The sequence below is a fragment of the Eubalaena glacialis genome, chromosome 1, assembly GCF_028564815.1.
Source record: "Eubalaena glacialis isolate mEubGla1 chromosome 1, mEubGla1.1.hap2.+ XY, whole genome shotgun sequence".
Lineage (NCBI taxonomy): Eukaryota > Metazoa > Chordata > Mammalia > Artiodactyla > Balaenidae > Eubalaena > Eubalaena glacialis.
The window spans coordinates 221,122,475-221,145,397 of NC_083716.1; the positions used below are offsets into that span (position 1 = coordinate 221,122,475).

General features: G+C 43.2%; 1 protein-coding gene across 1 annotated transcript; it reads right to left on the reverse strand.

Annotated features, from left to right (window-relative positions):
* Window positions 1-20,923: 20,923 nt before the first annotated feature.
* Window positions 20,924-22,021, reverse strand: LOC133100625 (C-X-C chemokine receptor type 2). The gene has a single exon (XM_061204935.1). It carries the CDS (start codon window positions 22,004-22,006, stop codon window positions 20,924-20,926), a length of 1,083 nt encoding a protein of 360 aa, XP_061060918.1. The 5' UTR covers window positions 22,007-22,021.
* Between the last annotated feature and the right edge of the window lie 902 nt (window positions 22,022-22,923).

A 22,923-nucleotide genomic window follows, 5' to 3' on the forward strand; every position in this document is an offset into this window, starting at 1 on the left:
TAAATGAGGAAACTGAGGCCCAAGCAAAGCAACTTGACCAAAATCTCATGGCTAAATAGTAATGGAACTGGAATAAAAATTCCTAGTTCATTTCTTCAGATATTTTGCTTTTCTAATGGTAAATCTGTAAACATCTTACGAATGAATGGGTAATATATACATTGAACTGCTCAGAGCGTTCTGCTCACTCGGCAGGGCCAGTCTACTGCTTCAGTGCCTAGACTCATCTGTGTTGGCACTGGGATTTGGAGTCTCCATCATCTTCTGCTAAAGGTAAGGGCCAGCTGAGGCTTGGGGCACAGGTGTGGGAGCAGGCTCAGGTGGGGTTACCCTATTCTGCGCTGGCAGGCAGGGTAGTTAAGAGGCAATCAGAGCCCAACACGAAGTTCAAAGACAGGCCAAACTAAACCCTGTGTTGAGACACACGGTCTATCACACAAGGTTGATTTAGAAAAGCAGAACCACTAGGAGGGATTTGTTACAGGGATCTGACTATAGCAATTGGGGGCTGGTTTTTTGTTGTTGTTTGTTTGTTGTTTGTAAACAACAGAAATTTATTTCTCACAGTTCTGGAGGCTGAAAGTCCAAGATTAAAGCACTGGCAGATTTGTGTCTGGTGAAAACACCCTTCCTGGTTCATAGACCTGTCTTTTCACATGGTGAGGAGTTTCCGGCATTTCTTTTTTTTTTTTTTTTTTTTTTTTAATTTTTTGGCCGCACCTCGTGGCATGCAGGGTCTTAGTTCCCAGACCAGGGATTAAACCGACGTCCCCTGCAGTGGAAGTGTGGCGTCTTAACCACTGGACCGCCAGGGAAGTCCTGGGAGCTGGTTAAATAGTCTAGAGCAGGCTGTTGACTTTGTTTCTGGTTCTGGGACCTGAAAGTGGCAGGACAGACAGCTGAGAAGGAAAGATGCACTTGAAGGGGAGAAGAGCGAGGACAGACTGAAAGTTGTGTGGGGCTCTCGCAGCCTCCAAGCTCAGGCTGTGGATGGCCTGCCTGCTGGAGAAGCTGGTTCCTGTATCACAAAGATCAGCACACTCCCGGCTCAGGAGTGTGCGGGGCTGTGGACCCATTTCCAGCCAAGCCAGCAAGAGCAGCCAGCAGATAAGCACAGCAACGTCACAGCGGCACTGACCTTCCAGAGCATAAAAAAACGCAGCTTCTGCCCTACCCCTGCCCTCCAAATCCCACACTAAAGTCTCTTCTGGCCAACACTAACCTGGAACTATGCAAGGAAGGGAATCGGGGGAAACATAGTTCCAGCTGAACTAAATGGACTCCGTACAAATCTTTCACACGTATATATGTTACCTATGAAAAGGAATCTAAAGAAAAAGGAATGTTTACCACAAAAGATTGGATCGTGTATTGTTTTTCTTTGTTTGTTTGGTTTTTTTTCAAATTATTATTTTTAATAGGAGCACACCGTTTTGTTTGTTTGTTTGTTTGTTTGTTTTTATTTATTTTTGGCTGTCATGGGTCTTCATTTCTGTGCAAGGGCTTTCTCTAGTTGCGGCAAGCGGGGGCCACTCTGCATCGCGGTGCGCGGGCCTCTCACTATCGCGGCCTCTCTTGTTGCAGAGCACAGGCTCCAGACGCGCAGGCTCAGTAATTGTGGCTCACGGGCCTAGTTGCTCCGCGGCATGTGGGATCTTCCCAGACCAGGGCTCGAACCCGTGTCCCCTGCATTGGCAGGCAGATTCTCAACCACTGCGCCACCAGGGAAGCCCCTGGATCGTGTTTTTTTAAGGTTTCAGTCCATCAGGGAGGAGCACACTAGAGCTTTTGAGGGTCCTGATAATATTCTCTTTCTTTACCTAGATCACAGATATCTGGAGTTCATTGTACTATCATTCTTTAAGCTATAAACATAAGTTTTCTACAAGCTGTAGTATGTGTGCTATTCACAATAAAAATGCTTTTAATCATTAAAATAAAGGGGAAAACTATGAAGAAAATTATCAAAAGCACAAAGAGACAACTCCCATCATTTCAAGGAACCCTGGCAGGGAGTTGGGCAGAGGCTTCTACATCCTATAGTTCTGGGGTCAGAATTCAGCAGATTAGAAGACAATATCATCATCCACTACTTGTAGGAGAGTAAATAGGTGCAACCTTTAGAGAAGGCAATTTGATCATACCTATTTTAGTGCACACACCCTCTGATCAAGGAACTGCACTTCTAGAAATGTACCCTATAGAAATACCCACATAAGTGGACAAATGTATATAGGCTATTTGTTGCAGCTTTATTTATAAAATGCAAAGCTTAGAAACAACCTAATGCTCATCAATAGGGAAATGGCTAGTTCAACTATGAAGGTGCATCCACACCATGGAATACATTGAAGGCAGTGGTTTAAACATAAGGTTAAAACCATGATGCTAAGTGGAAGAAGCCAGAACAGAAGACCACATATATATGAGTCCATTAAAATAAAATGCCCAGAAAAGACAAATCTATAGTGGCAGAAAGCAGATTAGTGGTTGCCTGGGGCTGGGAATGGGAACAGGGCACTGCAGATAGGCACTAGGGTTCTATTAGGGGCGATGGAAATACTCTAAATCTGAATTGTGGTAAAAGTTGTACAACTCTGTAAATTTACTAAAAATTATTAGATCATGTACTTAAAGCAGGTCAATTTTATATTAAGTAAATTATACTTCAATAAAACTGTTTTTAAAAATCTTTAAAAAATAATGAAGTAGTTACAGTCGGCCCTCCATATCCATGGGTTCTGCACCTGTGGATTCAACCAACCGTGAATTGAAAATATTTGGAAAAAGCATTCTAGAAAGGTCCAAAAAGCCAAACTTGAATTTGCCATCCATCAGCAAGTATTTTCATAGCGTTTACGTTGTGTTAACTATTATAAGGAATCTAGAGATGATTTAAAGTATACAGGAGGATGTGCAGAAATTATATGCAAGTACAATGCTATTTTATATAAGGGACTTGAACATCCATGGAGTTTGGTACCCATGGTGGGGGGGTCCTAGAACAAATACCCTGTGATACTGAGGGTTTGTTGTATATGAATGGACATGGGAAGATCTTCAAGAAATAATGTTGAATGAAAAATGAAAGTAGAACAGCATGCGAAGTAAATGGCTTATCCATTTGTGTAAAAACATTATAATATATATGGTTTTATAAGTGTTCAAAAAATATCTGGGAGGATATACACCAAACTGTTAAAAGGAGTTATTGTTAAAGAGAACTGGAGGGTAGAGTAATATTCATGATTAATTCATACAGTTTTGCATTGTTCCAATTTATTTGGTTGGGGCAGAGTTTTTCCAAAAATGAGGGAACTGAGGCCTGGTGTCTGTGGATGGGACCTGTGGGCTAGCATGGATATAGGCCTCCTTACAGACTAGGAGGCTGAGCTTTGTGGATATGCCCATTTCTATGCCTTTATATTTTCTCATTGAATAGTATCAGTCCTTTTTTTTTTTTTTTAAACTTCATTTCTTGGTAAAGTTGCTTTTGAAAAACATCACCTTAGTCTCAAGTAAGTTAAGCACTAGGGGACCAAAAAAGAACTAAGAAGCATTCAAGGCCATTGGAGCAGTATTTCTAATGTATTTCTATAATAATTTCTATATCCGTGTTTAAAATGGACTCCTTGCTTAAAATGCAGCTTTAGGGATAAGCCCTGAATGGATCTGGGTCCTGGCAAGAACCAGGTGGCATAGTGGAGCTGGGCAAGGAGAGAGAGTTTCATCAAACTCATGAGAATTGAATAAAGGGACCTTTAACAAAAGTGTGAGAAGGGTTTGGGGAAAGTAATGAGCCATGGTCAGCACCCCAAGGCCAGTAACGACTGAGAGCTGTTACTATCCCTAGGCCTAAGGGGTGAGGTAGGGAAGCCATTGCAGGAGCCCAGAGGGAAAGCTGTATGATAAGGCCTATCAGACAAGAGTCAATCCCAGCATCCAGCAGGGACAAAGCTGGGAGAATAAATGCCCTGACTTGAAGCTTCTGCCCACAGATACCCGACCAGGGCTCATATCGGCTGAGCTCAGAAACCAGAGGACGGGGAATCCACTAAGGCAGTCCATATTGGTCAGCATCCCAGGGCATAGAGCGTGGTATAGAAACGCAGAGAATGGATCCAGAAGAACAAACAGAAGGTACCCAACTCACCACCCCAGCTTAAGGTTAAGGTAACGTGACAGTCCCAGGCCCAAGGAATCTGAATGGCTGAGGGTGGGTCCTTGGAAATTTGGAGCCCAAGATGAGTCTGATCAAGACTCAAGTTTATTTTGGTGGGAATGTAAGTTGGTGCAGCCACTATGGAAAACAGTATGGAGGTTCCTCAGAAAACTAAAAATAGAATTACCATATGATCCAGCAATCCCACTCCTGGGCATATACCCAGACAAAACTATAATTCAAAAAGATACATGCACCCTATGTTCACAGCAGCACTATTCACGATAGCCAAGACATGGAAACAGCCTAAATGTCCATTGACAGATGAATGGATAAAGAAGATGTGGTACATATATACAGTGGAATACTACTTGGACATTAAAAAGAACGAAATAATGCCATTTGCAGCAATATAGATGCAACTAGAGATTATCATACTAACTGAAGTAAGTCAGAAAGAGAAAGACAAATACCATATGATATCACTTATATGTGGAATCTAAAATGTGACACAAATGAACCTATCTACAAAACAGAAACAGACTTAACAGACTTAGAGATCAGACTTGTGGTTGCCAAGGGGGAGGGGGTATGGGGAAAGGGATGGACTGGGAGTTTGGGGTTAGTAGATGGAAACTATTACATATAGAATGGATGGACAACAAGATCCTACTGTAGAGCACAGGGAACTATATTCAATATCCTGGGATAAACCATAATGGAAAAGAATATTTTAAAAATGTATATACGTGTAAAACTAAGTCACTTTGCTGTACAGCAGAAATTAACACAACATTGTAAATCAACTATACTTCAATAAAAAATAAATTTTCAATAAGTCAATGTTATAAAAAAAAAAACTCAAGTTTAAAACCCATTGACTCAGAAGCAATGGTGGCAAAGCTTTTCAAACTGGAGATGAGAAATGTCCTGTTGGAATTAAAATTGTCTGTGAGGGTGATTCTTTCTCTTGCAGGTCCGTATTCTACTTCCTCTCTCTCTCCACATACACCTGCTCTCTAAGACCCCCACAACTCCCCTTAGCTGACCTCTAGCCAAAAGCAAGGTGGCCTTGCATGGAGCCTCCTCCTGACCATTCCATCTGCCCAAGTTGGGGCAGATGTGGTGGTGGGGAGGGGATGCGGGGAGGTGCAGATATCACTGCCCCAACCTAAGTCCCCTCCCCCAGCAGCTTCAGAAACATGCACAAGGCACCTTCCCGGAGAAGACAGATGCATCACTGATTTCCCAACAGAGCCTTGCAAAGTCTGATGTCAGACACATTCCCCTGGCCATAAACAGCAGTACCGGTTTCCTAGCAAAGCTGGCTCTGTGCCAAGCTGACCCAGCGTTTGGGTCAAACTCTTGACTCCCACAAGGTGTCCTGTCCCATGTTTGTTCTCTATTCCCACTACAGCAATAATACCAGCTGGCATTTCTAGAGGACTTGCTTGGAGGTCCAGCATTATGCTAAGGGATTTACTTCACTAGACTATACAGTTGGCTATGGCACTTGGACACCTCTACTGCCCCCTGCCTAACTCCCTTGCCCAAGTGTCCAAGTCAACTGCCAAAAATGAATAAGCATGACTCCCAGGGAGCTTCTGAAAGCTTCCAGGGTCTCAGTGTCATAGTAGCTCCCAGGGACCAGGGTCAAGGTTGCACAAAATCCCTCTGTTTATGGGAAGATTATACTCATTCCGCTTAGGACATATACATGTAATAAGTGTGTTTGTCACATTGTACTCTCTGCAAATGGCACCCCTCTAGGGCTGTACAGTGTCAAACCTGCCCATCTGTGAGTGGTGGCCTTGAACTGCTTTACCTAAATCTAGACTGTCTGGGTGGAAGGGAGCTTAAAAGATTCACTTATAGACTGACCTCCCCTTTTGACAGGTGAGCTACTTGTTGCCCAGAGCAGGTGGACACTTGCCAAAGGTCTTGAACTACAGGTGATGGAAGCAGTGCTGCACCCAGGTCTCCAGGTTCCCCATTCATTCCCCTCTTTGCTATACTGGGACATCTCCTCACAAGTCGCTGGGGAACCTAATTCCCACAGGACAAATGGCAGGATTCGCCATTGTGCCCATGACCTTTTTCTTCCATACGTGTAGATAAAGATTCAGGGAGAAAGAAGACCTGGTTTTGAGAGAGACCCAGAGGGTAGTTCCAAAGTTGCTCCGTCACTTATTCATTTATTCCCAACCATCACGTGAAGCAGGTAAACGTTTGGAGCTCATTTAGTGGTAAACATTAACATGATTAAAGCTTCTTGCAAGAGTTTTTAATGCCACGAAGTCTTAACAGCCCCACAGAGAGGGGGTTTTTTACATTTTTTTAACAGCTTCTTTGAGATGTAATTGACATACCAAAAAAGCTGCAGGTGTTTAATGTAAACAATTTGATGAGTTTGGACATATGAATACACCCATGACCATCACCATAATCAAGATAATAAACATATCCATCACCTCCGAAAGTTTCCTTGTGTCCCTTTGTGCTTTTGCTTTTTTGTTGTTTTTGGTTTTGTTTTTTGTTTGTTTGCTTGCTTGCTTTTTGTGATAAGAACACAATATTTGAGATCTACTCTCTTAACAAAATTTTAAGTGCACGATATCATATGGCTAATTATAGACACTATATTGTACAGCAGATCTCTATAACTAATTCATCTTTGAGATACATTTTTTTAATCCAGCAGATTAGAAAATGTTAAATTTTTTTATTATACCAGTATTAGTAAGAAAAGGGGGAAATTGAAATTCCAAACATGGATTTTGTAAGGCACAGAGAGATTTTTTTTTACCTAAAAGCATAAACATAAAGGATGTTTTAAAAGAAAAACTCAACTAAAGCATGGTGAAACAAGGCATAATTAAGTAACCATCATTAACAGATAAGTATTGGAAGAAAGGTACCAAACCGTACCTTGAGGTGGTTTAGCAGAGTGCTTGAGGGGGTAGGCCCTGGGGTCAAATCCCTGCATGCATATCCCAACTCTAGTTAAACTCTTGTGCCTCAGTTTCCTCCTCTGTAAAATGGGCTAAAAAGTAATTAATGCGAACTAGCCCCATAGGGTAGTCTAGTGATTAAATTAGTTAGTTACTACATATAAAGCACTTAGCCCAGTAATAGACCATGGTAAGCTTTCAATAAATGTTAGCTATTAGGGAATTCCCTGGCAGTCCAGTGGTTAGGACTTGGTGCTTTTACTGCCGAGGCCGTGGGTTCAATCCCTGGTCAGGGAACTAGGATCCCACAAGCCACACAGCGAGGCCAAAAAAAAAAAAAATTAGCTATTAATACTTACTTAAATCTTTAATTTTGTTCCAACTTATGGATGTAGTAATTTGGACTAAACTTTATGCATAGCAATTTTCATAAAAAGTTCAAATGAGTTCCTAGCTATAGTGTTAATACAAAATGTACACAGCCACCATCCACTTGCCTGTCATATAAAGGTGGTGATGTTTTTCCAATCTGTTCTAAAATCTGATGTGTTCCGCTTTTAGCCATTCATTTATTTATGTCAGCTACTAAGTGAAATTAGACAGTTCTCATCTAGGAAGTCACAACCCTGTAAACTTGCAGAAAACTAAGCCTAAATTACGCAGTTTCCCGAGGGCTGATATTCATGGAATGCTGCTGAACAGTGAGGAACATGCTGCCATCAGAATAAGCCAACTGTGGTATTTTCTTTTTTCCCATCTTATGCCTGAATCCAGCCCCTCAAAAAACCTGCATGTGGTGGATAGAGACTAATGGGCTATTCCACTCATTCATTTAAAAGTTGAATCTATCCCCATTTTAGACCTAGCTATTCCTCCAAATCTAGAGGGAAAGAGGTGAAAGGTTCAGTGACCTCATGGTGTAGTGGAGAGATAGACCAGAAATCAATTAACACAACCCAAATGTGATAAGTGTTAGAGACAAGTTATGCAATGGTCTTATGGGAACATATGGAGGGACTCGTAACTCAGCCTGGGGAGGCTTTCTGGAAGGTCTAAATCTTGACCTACCTTTTGAGGGATGAATAGAATTTAGCCAACTGGAGATGCAGGGAAGAACATGCAGTAAAGGAGAATGGTATATGCAAAGGCTCAGCAATGTTACAGTTTAGAGATTTTTGTATGGGTCATACAGAAGTCTCTCACCCAAGCCTCACTTCTCCAAGCTACGTGTGTTCTACCTCCCCGGCCAAAGCAGAGCTAACCAGAGTTGCTTTCCTGGAAATGGGAGACTCGGATGTTACCTGAGCTTTTCAATTGATTTGGGGTGATGTAAACTCATGGATAGCTATGGGCAGAAAGAAGCAGAGAAAGCTGGTGTACCTAGAAAGAGGAGTGAAATAGACCTGCTAAATGAAGTAGAGATGAAGAAGTGTGGCCCTCAAAAAGAGAGAGCCCAAGTAAGGAGCCACATTCTTGCTCCTAGTACTGGTCCCTCTTAGAATCTCATGACCCTTGGGGTCCATCAGATACCCTTGGGATCCTGTCACTAAATTCCCTTTAGGCTTCTGCCTCTTTAAAGCAGATTTCTGTTACTTACAACCAAAGAAATCTAGACTAAGGCAGCCAGTGTGAGGTATTCAGGGAAATTTAAGGAATCCAGTATGGCCAAAGCAAAGGCTATACCAGATGTGGGTATGCCATATCGAGACCTGGGCCAGCAGGCAAGGCCTAACGGCAGAGGGCCTTGAGTGCTGTGCTAAAGTGTGGAAACTTCATCCCACAGGCAACAGGAGCTTTAAGCAGATGAACACTGCAATCAGATTGCTCCCTGAGTGGTATATGAATAGACCGAACGTGGTTGAGGATCAAGGCAGGAGTCCAGTTAGGAGGTTATAGAAGAAATGGTGAGTGTCTGGGCAAAGTAATGACAGAGGAGGTGGAGATCAGGGCTTGAGTTTAAGAGATCTTTAAGGGCAAAACAACAGGACTTGGCTATGAATTGGATAGGGGTGGGGTAGTGAGAAGGAGGGAGTCAAAAGGATTCTTCAACCTATAACTTGAACCAACAGCTTGAAGGAAGCAGGTTTTGGAGGGAAGACGCTGGCTTTAACTTTGAATTTATGGTGAGGGTACAAGGAGGCATGTCAATGTGCATTGGAATCCAGCTCTGGAAGCCCAGGGGAAATGGGCTAGAATCTCTACATTTTTGGAGATCATTCTCGCAGAGACAGCAGGTCATTCAAGCCACAGGAGTAGATGATGTCATTCAGGGAAAGCAGACAATAGGGAAAGGGCAGAAAAGGGGGAGGAAGAGGATCCGGAAGAATGTCAGCATTTAAAGGACTGAAAGAGGAAAGGGGTCTTCCAAAAAGACTGAAAAGAAGGCAAAGATGCAGGAGGAAAGCAGGAGCCCAGAGAAAACAGAACTTTAAGAAGGAGGAAGTGTGTGGCGAGTGGGGAAATAACAATGATGCTCTTCTGCACCCCTCATGGGACAGAAATCTGACTCCTTTTCTCTTTTCGAGCTCTTTCTTTGTTTACACCTGTCTGTGTACATCCAGTGAGAATGCAGTGATTCAGCACCTCAGGAAAGCTCTCCAGGACCCTCTTCCCACCTGCCCCCTTGAAGCTCCCGGGCCTTGTTGCCAAGCTGGGCTTCACCCTCAGCTGATTGCAGCTCATCCAGCTCAGCCACCTGCAACGGAACAGGGCCAGTTATCCACGTATGTTGCTTGAACTGCCAAAGTCTCCCGGCTTTTCTCATGTTCATGTCCAGCCCCACCTCCCTAACATTCAGGCGAGAGTCCACAGGCCAGGGCTGGTCTTAACTGCAGCGCCCACTCCCACTGCCCGCAGTTCTGAGTGATGGTCTTCTGCAGACCCATGAGTTTTACTCTTGTTCCCTAGGGATGAGCTCGTTCCCTAAAGGGCCCTTGACCATTCATTCCTTTCATTTGTGCCCAGACTTATGCCAACCCCAGAGTCAGCCCAGGTCAGGATCCAGCTGAGACTCCGCTAAATGTTCCTCAGCTCCCTTCACAGGCTTAAAGCACCCTTTGAGCAGTGAGACTCAGAGCTTAGCTGCAAAGTGGAGCAGAGAAATAGGACAGTAGCTGATAGCGCTGTGGGGTCAACAAGAGTTATTATAAGACGAGAGCTTGTATGTTAATGGCAATGACCCGGGAGAAGAAGAAAAAACTGGATGTTGGAAAAACATGAAGGAAGACCGTTGGTCCCCTTTCCAGCTGTGTTTTCATCTCAGAACAGCCCGATGTCTTTGAAAGCAGTATATCCTATCTTTCCTATTAGCCCCTGACCCTGTGACATCATGCAGGAAGCACTGCCCTTAAAGTTAGATTTGGGATTACTTGCCTGTTCCTCAACTGACACAACTCTCTAAGACTCTCTGCTCTGATAATAATGTCTGCCATTTTTCAAGGCCCTAGTCTAGTCCAAGAACCTGGCATCCATTACCTTGAACCTTGACAAGCTTCTAATTCTACTGAGCCTTCAAGGAAACAGGGGTCAGAGAAGTTAAGTGATTGCTCAAGATGATACAACTCAGGATAGACTAAGACCCAACCTGACTCAAAGCCCGCTGGGGCTCTCACTCCACCCCAGTGCTTCTCCACGTATCAGGAGCAGTTGAGAACCCAGACTCTGAAAGCAGTTAATCCTTGATTTAAACTCCAATTTACCACTTATCTGCTGCTGTGTTACCTTGGACAAGGTACTTAATCTCCTTGGGTCTTATTTTCCTCATCTATAAGACAGGATAATAATAATTCCTACCGTAAGGTCTTGGTAAGCTTTCAATGAAATATTTCATGTAAAAAATGCTTTTCACCAAGCCTGGCACATCTTAGGTCTGCAGTTACCAGTAGGCACATCTGTTAGTAAGAGGCTAAGCTGACGTGTTGGATTGTAATGTGCAAGTTTGCTCATGACCCTGAAGACTCAGAAAGAGAGGCTCTTCTGTGCAAGAGAATGATTTCAAAAACCCATTATCTTTCTAGGCTTAATGACTGAAAGAAATGTATTCCCCTCACCAGGGGTATTTGCTGTTTTTCCAAGGGGCCTGCCAAGTGCAAAGGAATGAATTGCTGACAGTTGAGGGAGGAAGGTGTTGGAGGGTGAGTTGGGGGGGAAAGGAGGAATAAGAAAAGAGAGGGGGAAGGAGGGAGGCCTCTCTAGAAATTTTCATGTCAACCCTGGTCAGCAGCTGCCCAGAAAGCACACACTAAGAAGTGATCTTCTATGAAGCACCTAATTACTAAGGTTCATGTTCTGAGCAAAGATAGAAGTTTCATATCAAGTTCACATCTGTAGATGTATAGATTCTTCAATAGAGCATCTCGTCTTAGAACTAGAAAGGAGCTTACCTAATTCAACCTCATTTCATGGAAGAGGAAACTGAGCTCAGAAAGGTTATTTGTTTGTTTGTTTTTTGTTTGTTTTTACTCCTAAAAGAGCAAATATTTATTGAGCTCCTATGTGCCAGCAGAAAGTTTAAATGAATATTCTAGGTCACACAACTCACTAAGTCTTTCTTTTCTTTCTTTTATTTAACTAGAAACATTTTTTCCCAAATCTTCAGCTTCAGCTTGTGGTTCACTAGAACCCCCAGACAGATCTCTTTGTCCTGATCACCTTGACACTATAGGAAATTTCATGAACTCCTCACATATCCTCCATTCACAAGTTTCCTTGTCTCCTAAGTTTCATTTCTATAGTACCTGTCCTTATTTTAAGGGTCTGGCACAAAGTTGGGTGCATAATAGGCATTTGATACATAATCAGCTAACTGGCCATTTGATTCCTATTTATGAACATATGTTTTCTATAACATCTTGGCGAATGGGCACAGGGGACAGTGCCTGCAGAATATCATCAGGATCCCAGCTAAGGGGAGTGTACAAGGACGCTGGCAAAGTGGGGAGCCCTGTGCTGTGTGGCCCTTAGGCCTTACTTATTTAGTCTCCCTCCACCTTCAACACTCTCAAAGTTGGAGCAAAGCCAGCTCTTTCGGAAAAACAGTCTTGTTTACAACATGGGAACCAAGAGAAGTACGGATGTGGCCTCATAGGTTTCTGTTGGGCAATCTGATTTCTTCCCATGTCGGAAGTGACTGGATTTCCCCAGAAGCACCTCCCCACTTACCTTCTATATCTTATTTCTTTCACACTGCTGATTTGAACCTGGCTAAAAGAAGGGCGTGATAATCCTGAGATACTGCAGGGTCATTCACCTCCAACACATACATACACAGGCACAGGTGCGTATGCAGCATATACTTAGAGGCTGTGAGTTAACTAGACATTTGGTCAATGTGTCCTCCAGACTGACATTAAAATTCACTGGGAGAAAGTTTTAACTACACTTATCTTTAAGGAAAGGAAATAATGAATGGGAAGAAACTGATTGATTTTATGTGCTATTCGAATTTTTACTGATATCCTATTATGATAGTGCTCTGAGGAGCATGGGAAGCAACAGTACACACACACACACACACACACACACACATTGAAATGTTAGATAACATATATTTTAAATTTTTTAAATAAATATCTGAGATCAAAGGCAAGGGGGGAGGGACTTCTGAGGTGGTCCAGTAGTTAAAATTTTGCCTTCCAATGCAGGGGATGTGGGTTCAATCCCTGGTTGGGGAGCTAAGATCCCACATGTCTTGAGGCCAAAAAAACCAAAACATAAAACAGAAGCAATATTGGAACAAATTCAATAAAGACTTTAAAAATGATCCACATCAAAAAATCTAAAAAAAAAAAAAAAGGCAAAGGGGGTTCTCTAAAGGCCAGATATGAAAAGGGAACTTAGAGATGTACAGACTTATCAAGAAGGAGGAGTTGAAGCCACAGGAACCCAGAGGATGCTAGAAATGGTTGTGCATCTCAAGGATGAGAATGATAACACCAGTGGGTCTACAGACCCTGGTACAGCAGGGAACTGGAACTGGATTCCCTGCAAAAAGCCAGGAACCAAAGAAGAGCTGACCCACCCTTGCCTGGGGATAGAAAAACATTTGCCAGCTATGAGACATGACCCCAAAGTGAGCAGCCTGCCCTAGACATGGGGGAAAGAGGGCCACCTGAGGGACAATCCAGACTTACAAGTCCTGAGTAGAAAATGGTGAGGATCCAAATATGCCCTTTGGAATGATGTGGAAACCTAGGACCAAGAAATAACAACAAAAATTACCAAAAATGCTATGAACCATATGACCCAGTAGGGCCCCAGCAAGGACAGCCATGACACTGCCCCTGTGTAGATTTCTTCATAATCCCAGACACATGCAAGACTCCCATGGGAAAAAAAAGTGCTCTTCAATAGATGAGCTCATAATCGAATATTACAAAGAACTAATAACAACTACAATCAACAGTCAGCCAACATAACAAAAAGGAGAATTCACACCTGAGGAACTAAAGATAAAATAAGACAATCTGGATGAGACTTTAAAATAAGTATGTTTTTTAAATCCAGGGGACTTATTATATCAAAAATGGAGGACTGGAGAAATGTTTTTATATCTGCTCCCTCTCAAAAATCCACTACAAATTACACTGAAGGGATTTTTTTTTTTTTTATGAATGTTTTTTTGTTTTTATTTATTTATTTATTTATTTATTTATTTATTTTTGGCTGTGTTGGGTCTTCATTGCTGTGCGAGGGCTTTCTCAAGTTGTGGCAAGCGGGGGCCACTCTTCATCGTGGTGTGCGGGCCTCTCACTGTTGCGGCCTCTCCTGTTGTGGAGCACAGGCTCCAGACGTGCAGGCTCAGTAGTTGTGGCACACGGGCCTAGTTGCTCTGCGGCATGTGGGATCTTCCCAGACCAGGGCTCGAACCCATGTCCCCTGCATCAGCAGGCAGACTTTCAACCACTGTGCCACCAGGGAAGCCCTGAAGGGATTTTTTTAAGGCATACTCTCACATGGTACAAGAACAAAGAGAATGTGAAGGAAAATAAAAGATAAGAGATTTTTTTAATGGAAGTCAGAAAGTAGAAGTCAAGTTGTAACTGAGTTATCAGACCAAAAGAAAAACACAGAGACAGTAAGAGAGCTAAAGAAATCTTCACAAAAACCATAATATCCTTAGAAAGATAAGAGGAAATATTACATCCATGAGGCAAGAAAGAAGTGCCATAAAAGAAAATATTAGAGAACAAAAAAAGCCTATTGGAAATTTAAAATATGATAGTGGAAATTTTAAGTTCCAATTAAAAAGCTGAGGAATAAAGTTAAGGGTAATTTCATGGAAAATGAAAAGATTAAGATTAAAAAAACAGGAAAAATTGAAAAAATATTAGAAAATCAATCTTGGGGGTTCAACAGTCAAATAAAAGGAATCCTGGAAAAAAAGAGAATGGGAAACGTGAGAGGGAAAATATCAAAGAAATAATACAAGAAAATTTCACAGAACCTGAGTTTCCAGATTAAAAGCATTCACCAGGTGCCCAACAAAATGAATGAGAAAAGAACCCCCAGCAAGGCACATCATCATGCATTCTAATACTGAAAAGATAAAGAGAATATCCTAAAAGTTTCTAAGAGAAAATTCGGTCACATAAAATAGATTAAGAATAGAATAACATCATAAGTGTCAACAGCAACCCTACAAGCTAGAAGAGATTAAGAAAAGCCTGCAAAATGAAATTAAGAAAAGCCTGAAGGAAAATGAATTCTATCCTCGAATTCAATACTCAGCCAGAATACCAATCACATGTGAGAGTAGAATAAAGGCTTTTCTGAAAATTCAGGATCCCTAAAAAGTTATCCACTATGTATCTTTTCTCAGCAAAATCCAGTAGTACAACAAAATAAAGGAGTAAACCAAAATTATGATAGCTCACATTTATATAGCAACTATGGTATAATAGGCATTCTTCTAAATGGTATGTGTGTGTGTGTGTGTGTGTGTCTCTCTGTGTGTGTGTGTGTGGTCATTTAATTTAATCCTCATAGGAATTAGCTGAACATCATCATTATCCACATTTTACAAGGTAGTAGAGGGAGGTTAAATGATCTGCCCTTAGTCACAAAGCATGTAAGCAGCAGTAGTCTGGCTCCAGAGGCCATGCCCTTAAAGAAAGAGGAAGATTTAACACCCATTAATGAAAGGAACTTCCTCAACCTGATAAAGGGTCTCCATGAAAAATCTTTAGCTAACATGATGTCTAATAGAGAAAGACTGAATGCTTTACCCCAAGACTAGGAACAGGGCAAACTCTTACAACTTCTATTCTGCACTGTACTGGAGGACCTAGCCAGTGAAATAAGGCAAGAAAAGTAAATAAAAGGCATAAATAAAAGGAAGAAATGACTGTCTTTATTCTCAGGTGATATGACTGTGTACACACAAAATCCAAAAGAATCTTTAAAAATAAAACTACTAGAACTAATAAGTGAATTTACCAAGGTCCCAGAAAACAAGGTCAATATACATAACTCAATTATATTTCTCTATAATAAGAAAAAACTGGAAATTTTTAAAAAATTAAATACCATTTATAATAGCATTTAAACAACCATAAAATACTTAGAGATAAATCTAACAAAATATGTACAAGATCTATGTACTGAAAACTACAAAACACTGCCAAGACAAACTAGAAAAGACCTAATAATTGGAGAAAGGTGCCATGCTCATGGATTGGAAGACTCAATGTTATTAAGATGTCAACTTTTTCCAAATTGATCTATAGATTCAACATAATGCAGATCAAAATCCCAGCAGGACATTTTATAGAAATTAGCAATCAGATTCTAAAATTTATCTGGAAATGTAGTTAAAGCTTTTTAGAAAAAAAGAGCAGGCATAGTAACCTGCCCAGATTGGAACAGGGGTATAAAGGGCTCTAGGCAAGGGGTCTCCAAGAAAGAAAAAAAAATTATAGATTATCAGATGTTTATTACCTTGATTATCTGATGACTGTGAATGTACTGAGGGAGACATTTGAGAGTGATGTAATGAAAAGTACATGGAAAAATCCTATCATTAATTCTAAGGAAAACAAAACTTGGACAAAAAAAGGAAGTATAAACATTGCACCCAACTGTGAAGTGTTTTTTTATATAGTCATTTTAACTAAAACATTGAATGCTGATTTAACCAAAAAAGTGTGTTATCCATGTCCTGGAAGAAAGGAAGAGGCAGTATTTGTGTTTGCTTGGACAGGAGTAAAAGCAAGAGAGAGTGTGAGAGAGTGTTAAATCTTCATAAGCCAAGGTTGAAAGTCAATAGATGATATCTAAAACTCAGAAAAAAATCTCAAGAGCTAGCAGAATAAGCATGATATTTAGAAATATGTAGACCTCTATTGAATGAAACAGCTATGTGAGTTGAAATTTGTTGCCTTTGGACTTCCCTGGTGGCGCAATGGTTAAGAATCCGCCTGCCAATGCAGGGGACACAGGTTCGATCCCTGGTCCAGGAAGATCCCATGTGCTGTGGAGCAACTAAGCCCATCATGCACCATAACTACTGAGCCTGCGCTCTAGAGCCCGCGAGACACAACTACTGAGCCCGCGTGCCACATCTACTGAAGCCCACACGCCCATGCTCTACAACAACAGAAGCCACTGCAATGAGAAGCCCACACATTGCAACGAAGAGTAGCTCCCGCTCGCTGCAACTAGAGAAAGCCCGCGAGCAGCAACGAAGACCCAACGCAGCCAAAAATAAATAAATAAATTTATCTTAAAAAAAGAAAGAAAGTTGTTGCCTTTGCCTGGGGGAAGTGGGGCAGGAGGGCTGCTTCTGGTTTTCATTATAAGCTTTATAAAGCTATTTCACTTTTTTAAACAATGTAGGTGAAATACTTTGATAAAAAAGAAAAACTAATTTTAGAAAGTTTGCATTAACATATTCTGCTTATTTTTATTTTTTTAATTCTTTAATTCATTTCTACCCTCAGGTTTGGAAGAAGAATCCTGAGTTTAAAAACAGAATACCAGGATAGATAAAAACAGTCGTGGTGAGGGCTCAGCTGTTAGCCACTTGTGGCTTTCTGGGTCACACCCAGAGATCTTTGGCCTCTCCAACCTCCGCATAGAACTAGCAAAGGCTGTACAGGCATACCTCCTCGTTTCACTGTGCTTCACTTTTTTGCTCTTCACAGATACTGCGTTTTTCACAAATTGAAGGTTGGTGGCAACCTTTGCCCAGAGCAAGTCTATTGGCGCCATTTTTCCAACAACATTTGCTCACTAGTGATCTTTGCTGTTACTGTTGCAAAAAGATTATGACCCACTGAAGGCTCAGATGATGGTTAGCATTTTTTAGCAATAAAGTATTTTTAATTAAGATATGTACATTTTTTAGACATAATGCTATTGCACACTTGATAGACTACAGTATAAACATAACTTTTATATGCACTGGGAAACCAAAAAAAAAAAAATTCAGGTGACTCACTTTATTTCTATATTCGCTTTATTGCGGTGGTCTGGAACCAAACTTGTAATATCTCCAAGTTATGCCTGAACTCTTCATTATTTCTTGGTTCATGGTTATCTCTTGGAATATATCTCTGGGAAGACCCTTAGACCAAAGAGGAGACGGTCGATTTATTTCATCTGCATCTATGCGTCTTTTCAGCCGCTGGAAGACCCTAATTAAAATGCAAGTTGCTGGGAAAGGAGCAATCTTAAACCCCTATGGAATAAAATACAGATTATCAATTAATATTTTTGCTGGGACCACTAAGAATAGGCCACTTGATAGGGAGGCAAGGGGTGGTGAGGAGGCTGTGGTTGGTAAGAAGGGGAACAGTGTAGGGGGAAATAGTATAATTCAACGTTATTACTTGGAGGCTGGAACATTTTAACCAAGCCCACAAAACAAATTTTCAAAATTTAAAATCAGCAAGCGGGCTTCCCTGGTGGTGCAGTGGTTGAGAATCCGCCTGCCAATGCAGGGGACACGGGTTCGAGCCCTGGTCTGGGAGGATCCCACATGCCGCGGAGCAACTGGGCCCGTGAGCCACAACTACTGAGCCTGCGCGTCTGGAGCCTGTGCTCTGCAACAAGAGAGGCCGCGATAGTGAGAGACCCGCGCACCGCAACTAGAGAAAGCCCTCGCACAGAAACGAAGACCCAACACAGCCAAATATAAATAAGTAAATAAATTTATTTATTTAAAAAAATAAAAATAAAAAAATAAAATCAGCAAGCATTGGGACTTCCCTAGAGGTCCAGTGGTTAAGACTCCGCGCTTCCACTGCAGGAGGTGTGGGTTTCTATCCCTGGTTGGGGAACTAAGATCCTGCATACCTCATGGTGCAGCCAAAATATAAAAAAATAATTTTAAAATAATTTAAAAAATCAGCAAACATTGTGCAAAACATACAGTCACATCCCAATCCCTGTTCCCTGTATAATCCTTGATGTTTACCCCATCCCTAACCCCAGTTCCATCCCTGACTCTCTCCCATCTCTGACCACCCCCCACTCCTCTCCTAAGGTGCACCCCATCCCTGATCCCAGCCCCATCCTGGACATGGAGCTCCTTCCCAAGGTGAACCATCTCCCTAACCTTGACCAGATGTCTAATCCTTACCCTATCTAGTGATCGGAACACCAGTTTCTGATATTTTCATATACTGTGTTACTTCAGTACCAACATCTTGGCATTCTTACAGATCTGAACTCCAAATCATTGAGCTATACCCAGAGAATTACACACTGCATTAAAAAATCTAACTGAACAATGTTGCATTTGTTTGAAGAGAGTTCTGACTACATCCCTGACCTGTTTAAAACACTTCCAAGTTATTTATTGCTGTTTGATTCCCACTTCAAAGGTTACTAGTGAGGCCAAGCATCTTTTCAGATGTGTATTAGTCATTTGTATTTTCCCAGACCCGATATGGATCCTTATTTACTTACTGAAGCCCCTGATGGAGTTGTCTTTAGGGCAGCAGAGGATGAAGGAAGGTGAGCACTGAGTCACACAGTAGGAGAGATGGAGAGGGGATTAAGGGAAGGAGGGAGAGGAAAGGGAGGTTTCCAGGCCCAGTTCCCAGCCTTCCTCCCTGGATTTTTTCTACATTCTTCTGTCTTCTCTCCTGAATCAGATGTATCTCTTAGGGCTTGAGCCCTTAACTCCTTCCTTGCCAACCTACTTGTAGAGTCTCAAGCTGGACAGGCAAAGGTGTCTCCATCCTGGCCCCTGGAAGAGCATCTTAGACAGTACTCCAGAGAAGATGGTGACCCTACCGGTGATGTCTTTCACTGCAGCCACTAACCAGACTAAATAGTAGTGGCCACTACTGTAGCCACTTACCCATCCCTGACATTCACTTCATTTCTAACACCCCTCCCACACCCCCACTTTCATCCCATTCCTAAGCCCTACTCCATACCTGGTCCCAACCCCAACTCCAACCTCCCTGAATCTCACTCACCCCGTCCCAACCTCCCTGAATCTCACTCACCCAGTCCCCAGACTCAGTCTATTTCTGGATCTCTCCTTATTCCTGACATTCCTGACCAGGGAAGCCCCCATTGAATAGTCTTGGCACCCTTGTTTAAAGTTATATGACCAGGGACTTCTCTGGTGGCACAGTGGTTAAGAATCTGCCTGCCAATGCAGGCAACATGGTTCGAGCCCTGGTCCAGGAAGATCCCACATGCCGCGGAGCAACTAAGCCCGAGCACCACAACTACTGAGCCTGCTCTCTAGAGTCCATGAGTCACAACTACCGAGCCCATGTGCCACAACTACTGAAGCCCGAGCGCCTAGAGCCCATGCTCCACAACTAGTGAAGCCACTGCAGTGAGAAGCCTGCGCACCACAATGAAGAGTAGCCCCCGCTCGCCGCAACTAAAGAAAAGCCCACGCGCAGCAACGAAGACCAAATGCAGCCAAACAAATTTTTAAATAAATAAATAAAGTCATTTGACCATTTATGGTTTATTCTGGGCTCTTTATTCTCAGGTCCTTTTTATCCTTTGGCTCCACCAGCCTAAGTGTGTTGGGCACACTTTTTGCCTCATTGTCACAAAGTGACTGGCTCAGCTCTACACATCATATCCTATAACCGTATTCAAAGGCAAGAACCAAGGATATGTATGTGTGTGTGTGTCTTTTAAATCAGGAATATATCCCAGGAGTCCCCTGGTCCCAGTAGACTTCCTCTTAAGCAACAGTGCACTGAAGCCAGTTTGTGAAAGCAGATTATTACATTATCTAGATTTTGTGAGCTTGTTGCTAAACACCACCACCCTTGAAATCGGCCATGGTAAGAGCATTTATTTATACCACAGAACATTAAGACTTTCTCCCAGGAAAGTGGTTTACCAGCACACTATTGCCTTTGAGTCTCATTAATCAGAACCAGATGATATGGCCACTCCTAGTTTAAGGGAGTCTGAGAAAGTGAGTATCTGTCATTTTCAGCCTCTCTCAAGGGAGGTGGACTTCGTTAGCAGGCAAGGAAAGGGAGAGTTGGGGAAGCAACCAATGGTGTTTGACACTAATGCCTCCCAATGGTGGGAAATTTTTGTAATCACTTAAAAGAATATCTTCAAAGAATGTCTGCCAGAAGACAGAGTGCTGTGGTCTCAGTGGTAGGATGGACTGAGCTCTAGCAGTTGACATGGTGATTATGGTAAGAGGTGGGGGCCAGGGCTTTCGAATCCATAGCTGGGGGCCTAGTAAGGATGTGGCCTCAGCAACTTCCTGTAACCACAATGGGGGGCTGCCTTGACACAAGGCTGTGAGCAGCCAGAGGACATGTGGCTTGGCGCGGATGCTGAAGGGAAAGGAGGAGCCCTGCGCGCAGTCTCAGAGGGTAGTAGAAGTGTTCCCTGAAGAAGAGCCAACAAAGGAAGGCCTGCCGTCCTTGACCAGGAACTCCTTGCTGACCAGGCCATGGATGGCCATGATCCTGAGGAGTCCATGGCGAAACTTCTGGCCAATGAAGACGTAGATGAGAGGATTGAGGCAGCTGTGGAGGAAGCCCAGGATCTCGGTGGCATCCAGGGCCCGGCCAATGTCATTGCGGCGCTCACAGGTCTCTGCGATCACCCGGACCCTCATGAGGGTGTCTGCAACCAGGACCAGGTTATAGGGCAGCCAGCAGAGCAGGAAGACGAGCACGACAGCAAAGATGACCCGCATGGCCCGGTGCTTCTGCCCCATGTGGGCCGCAAAGAGCGTGCGCAGGGTGAGTCCGTAGCAGATCAGCATGACCAGCAGGGGCAGGAGGAAGCCAAAGGTCTGGGGCAGGACCCGCATCACCATCCGCCATTTTGTCGTATTGGCACCCATGTCCTCGTAGCAGACTGGGCTGGAGTAGGGTGGTTGATAAGCCTCACGGAAGACGAAGATGGGCAGGGCCAGGATCAAGGACAGGACCCAGATGCCTAAACATATGAACTTGACCCAGTGCCGCTTGTGGGTCAACGTGCGTGTGGCATGGACAATGGCCAGGTAGCGGTCCATGCTGATGCAGGCCAGCAGTAGAATACCACTGTAGAAGTTGACTTCCTTCAGGAGTGAGACCACCTTGCACAGGGGTGTGCCAAAGATCCAGCCCTTTGCCTTGGAGGTGGCCCAGATAGGCAAGGTCAGGGCGAAGAGCAGGTCAGCCATGGCCAGGTTCAGCAGGTAGACATCGGTGACAGAGCGGCCCACCCGGCTGTATAAGATGACTAGCATCACCAGGGAGTTTCCCAGGAGGCTCAGCAGGAAGACCAGGGCATAGATGATGACCACAGCATACTTGTTGAGTGTCTCAGTGTCCATCTTACAGGGACTATAATGATATTCTTCTGTGGGTGGCGTGCCGGTGAAATTTGCAAACTCATCCTCAAACAACTGCCACAAATCAGTGTAATTAAATAAATCATTCAGGATGATAGTCATGGTTTGATCTGGTTGAAAGATTAGAAGGAAGGAAAGGTGATTTAGTAACTCAGATTCAAGTCACTCTCATCAAGGATGTGATAACGGGACTTCCCTGGTGGTGCAGTGGATAAGAATCCGCCAGCCAATGCAGGGCACACGGGCTCGAGCCCTGGTCCAGGTAGATCCCACATGCTGCAGAGCAACTAAGCCCGCACCCCACAGCTACTGAGCCTGCGCTCTAGAGCCCGTATGCCACAACTACTGATCCCACATGACACAACTACTGAAGCCCAAACACCTAGAGCCTGAGCTCTGCAACAAGAGAAGCCACCGCAATGAGAAGCTTGCACACCACAACGAAGAGTAGCCCCCGCTAGCCACAACTAGAGAAAGCCCACGCAGCAATGAAGACCCAATGCAGCCAATAAATTAAGTAAGTAAGTAAGTAATTAAAAAGGATGTGATAATGGTTACTGGAATATCTTCTGCTTCTCTTCTAGTTTGGTAGCTGGAGATCCCTTCTTTCATCTCTATCTCGGTCTGCTTTAGAGATCAGCTTCAACGTGTTGTCAACTTTCCATAACTCCGAGGCTTGAGTGTGGGATAAGACGGACTACAGGGAAAAACCTCTGCTGTTGGTCGGCCCTACAACAGCATCAACTCTACCTATAATACTGCCTCTGTGCTCTCTTTGGCTTTCTCCATCCTCAGCCATGTCTGTGCATTCAGATGGGAGGACCAGCTTGGTCCTATACATTCATGGGAGGGCCAGAATCAGGCAAAATGGAAGGAGGAAAACCTTCTTCAGATGTCTTCATCTGCTCAGATGTCCCTTTCTATGTTATCTCCCCTCCGTGCCGTGCAGCCTGTGAGATCCCAGTTCCCTGACCAGGGATCGAACCCAGGCCCCAACAGTGAAAGCGCTGAGTCCTGAC

What these genes read in the sequence shown, in the direction of transcription:
- LOC133100625 (XM_061204935.1), bottom strand. Translation starts at nt 22,006, where the DNA reads ATGACTATCATCCTGAATGATTTATTTAATTACACTGATTTGTGGCAG.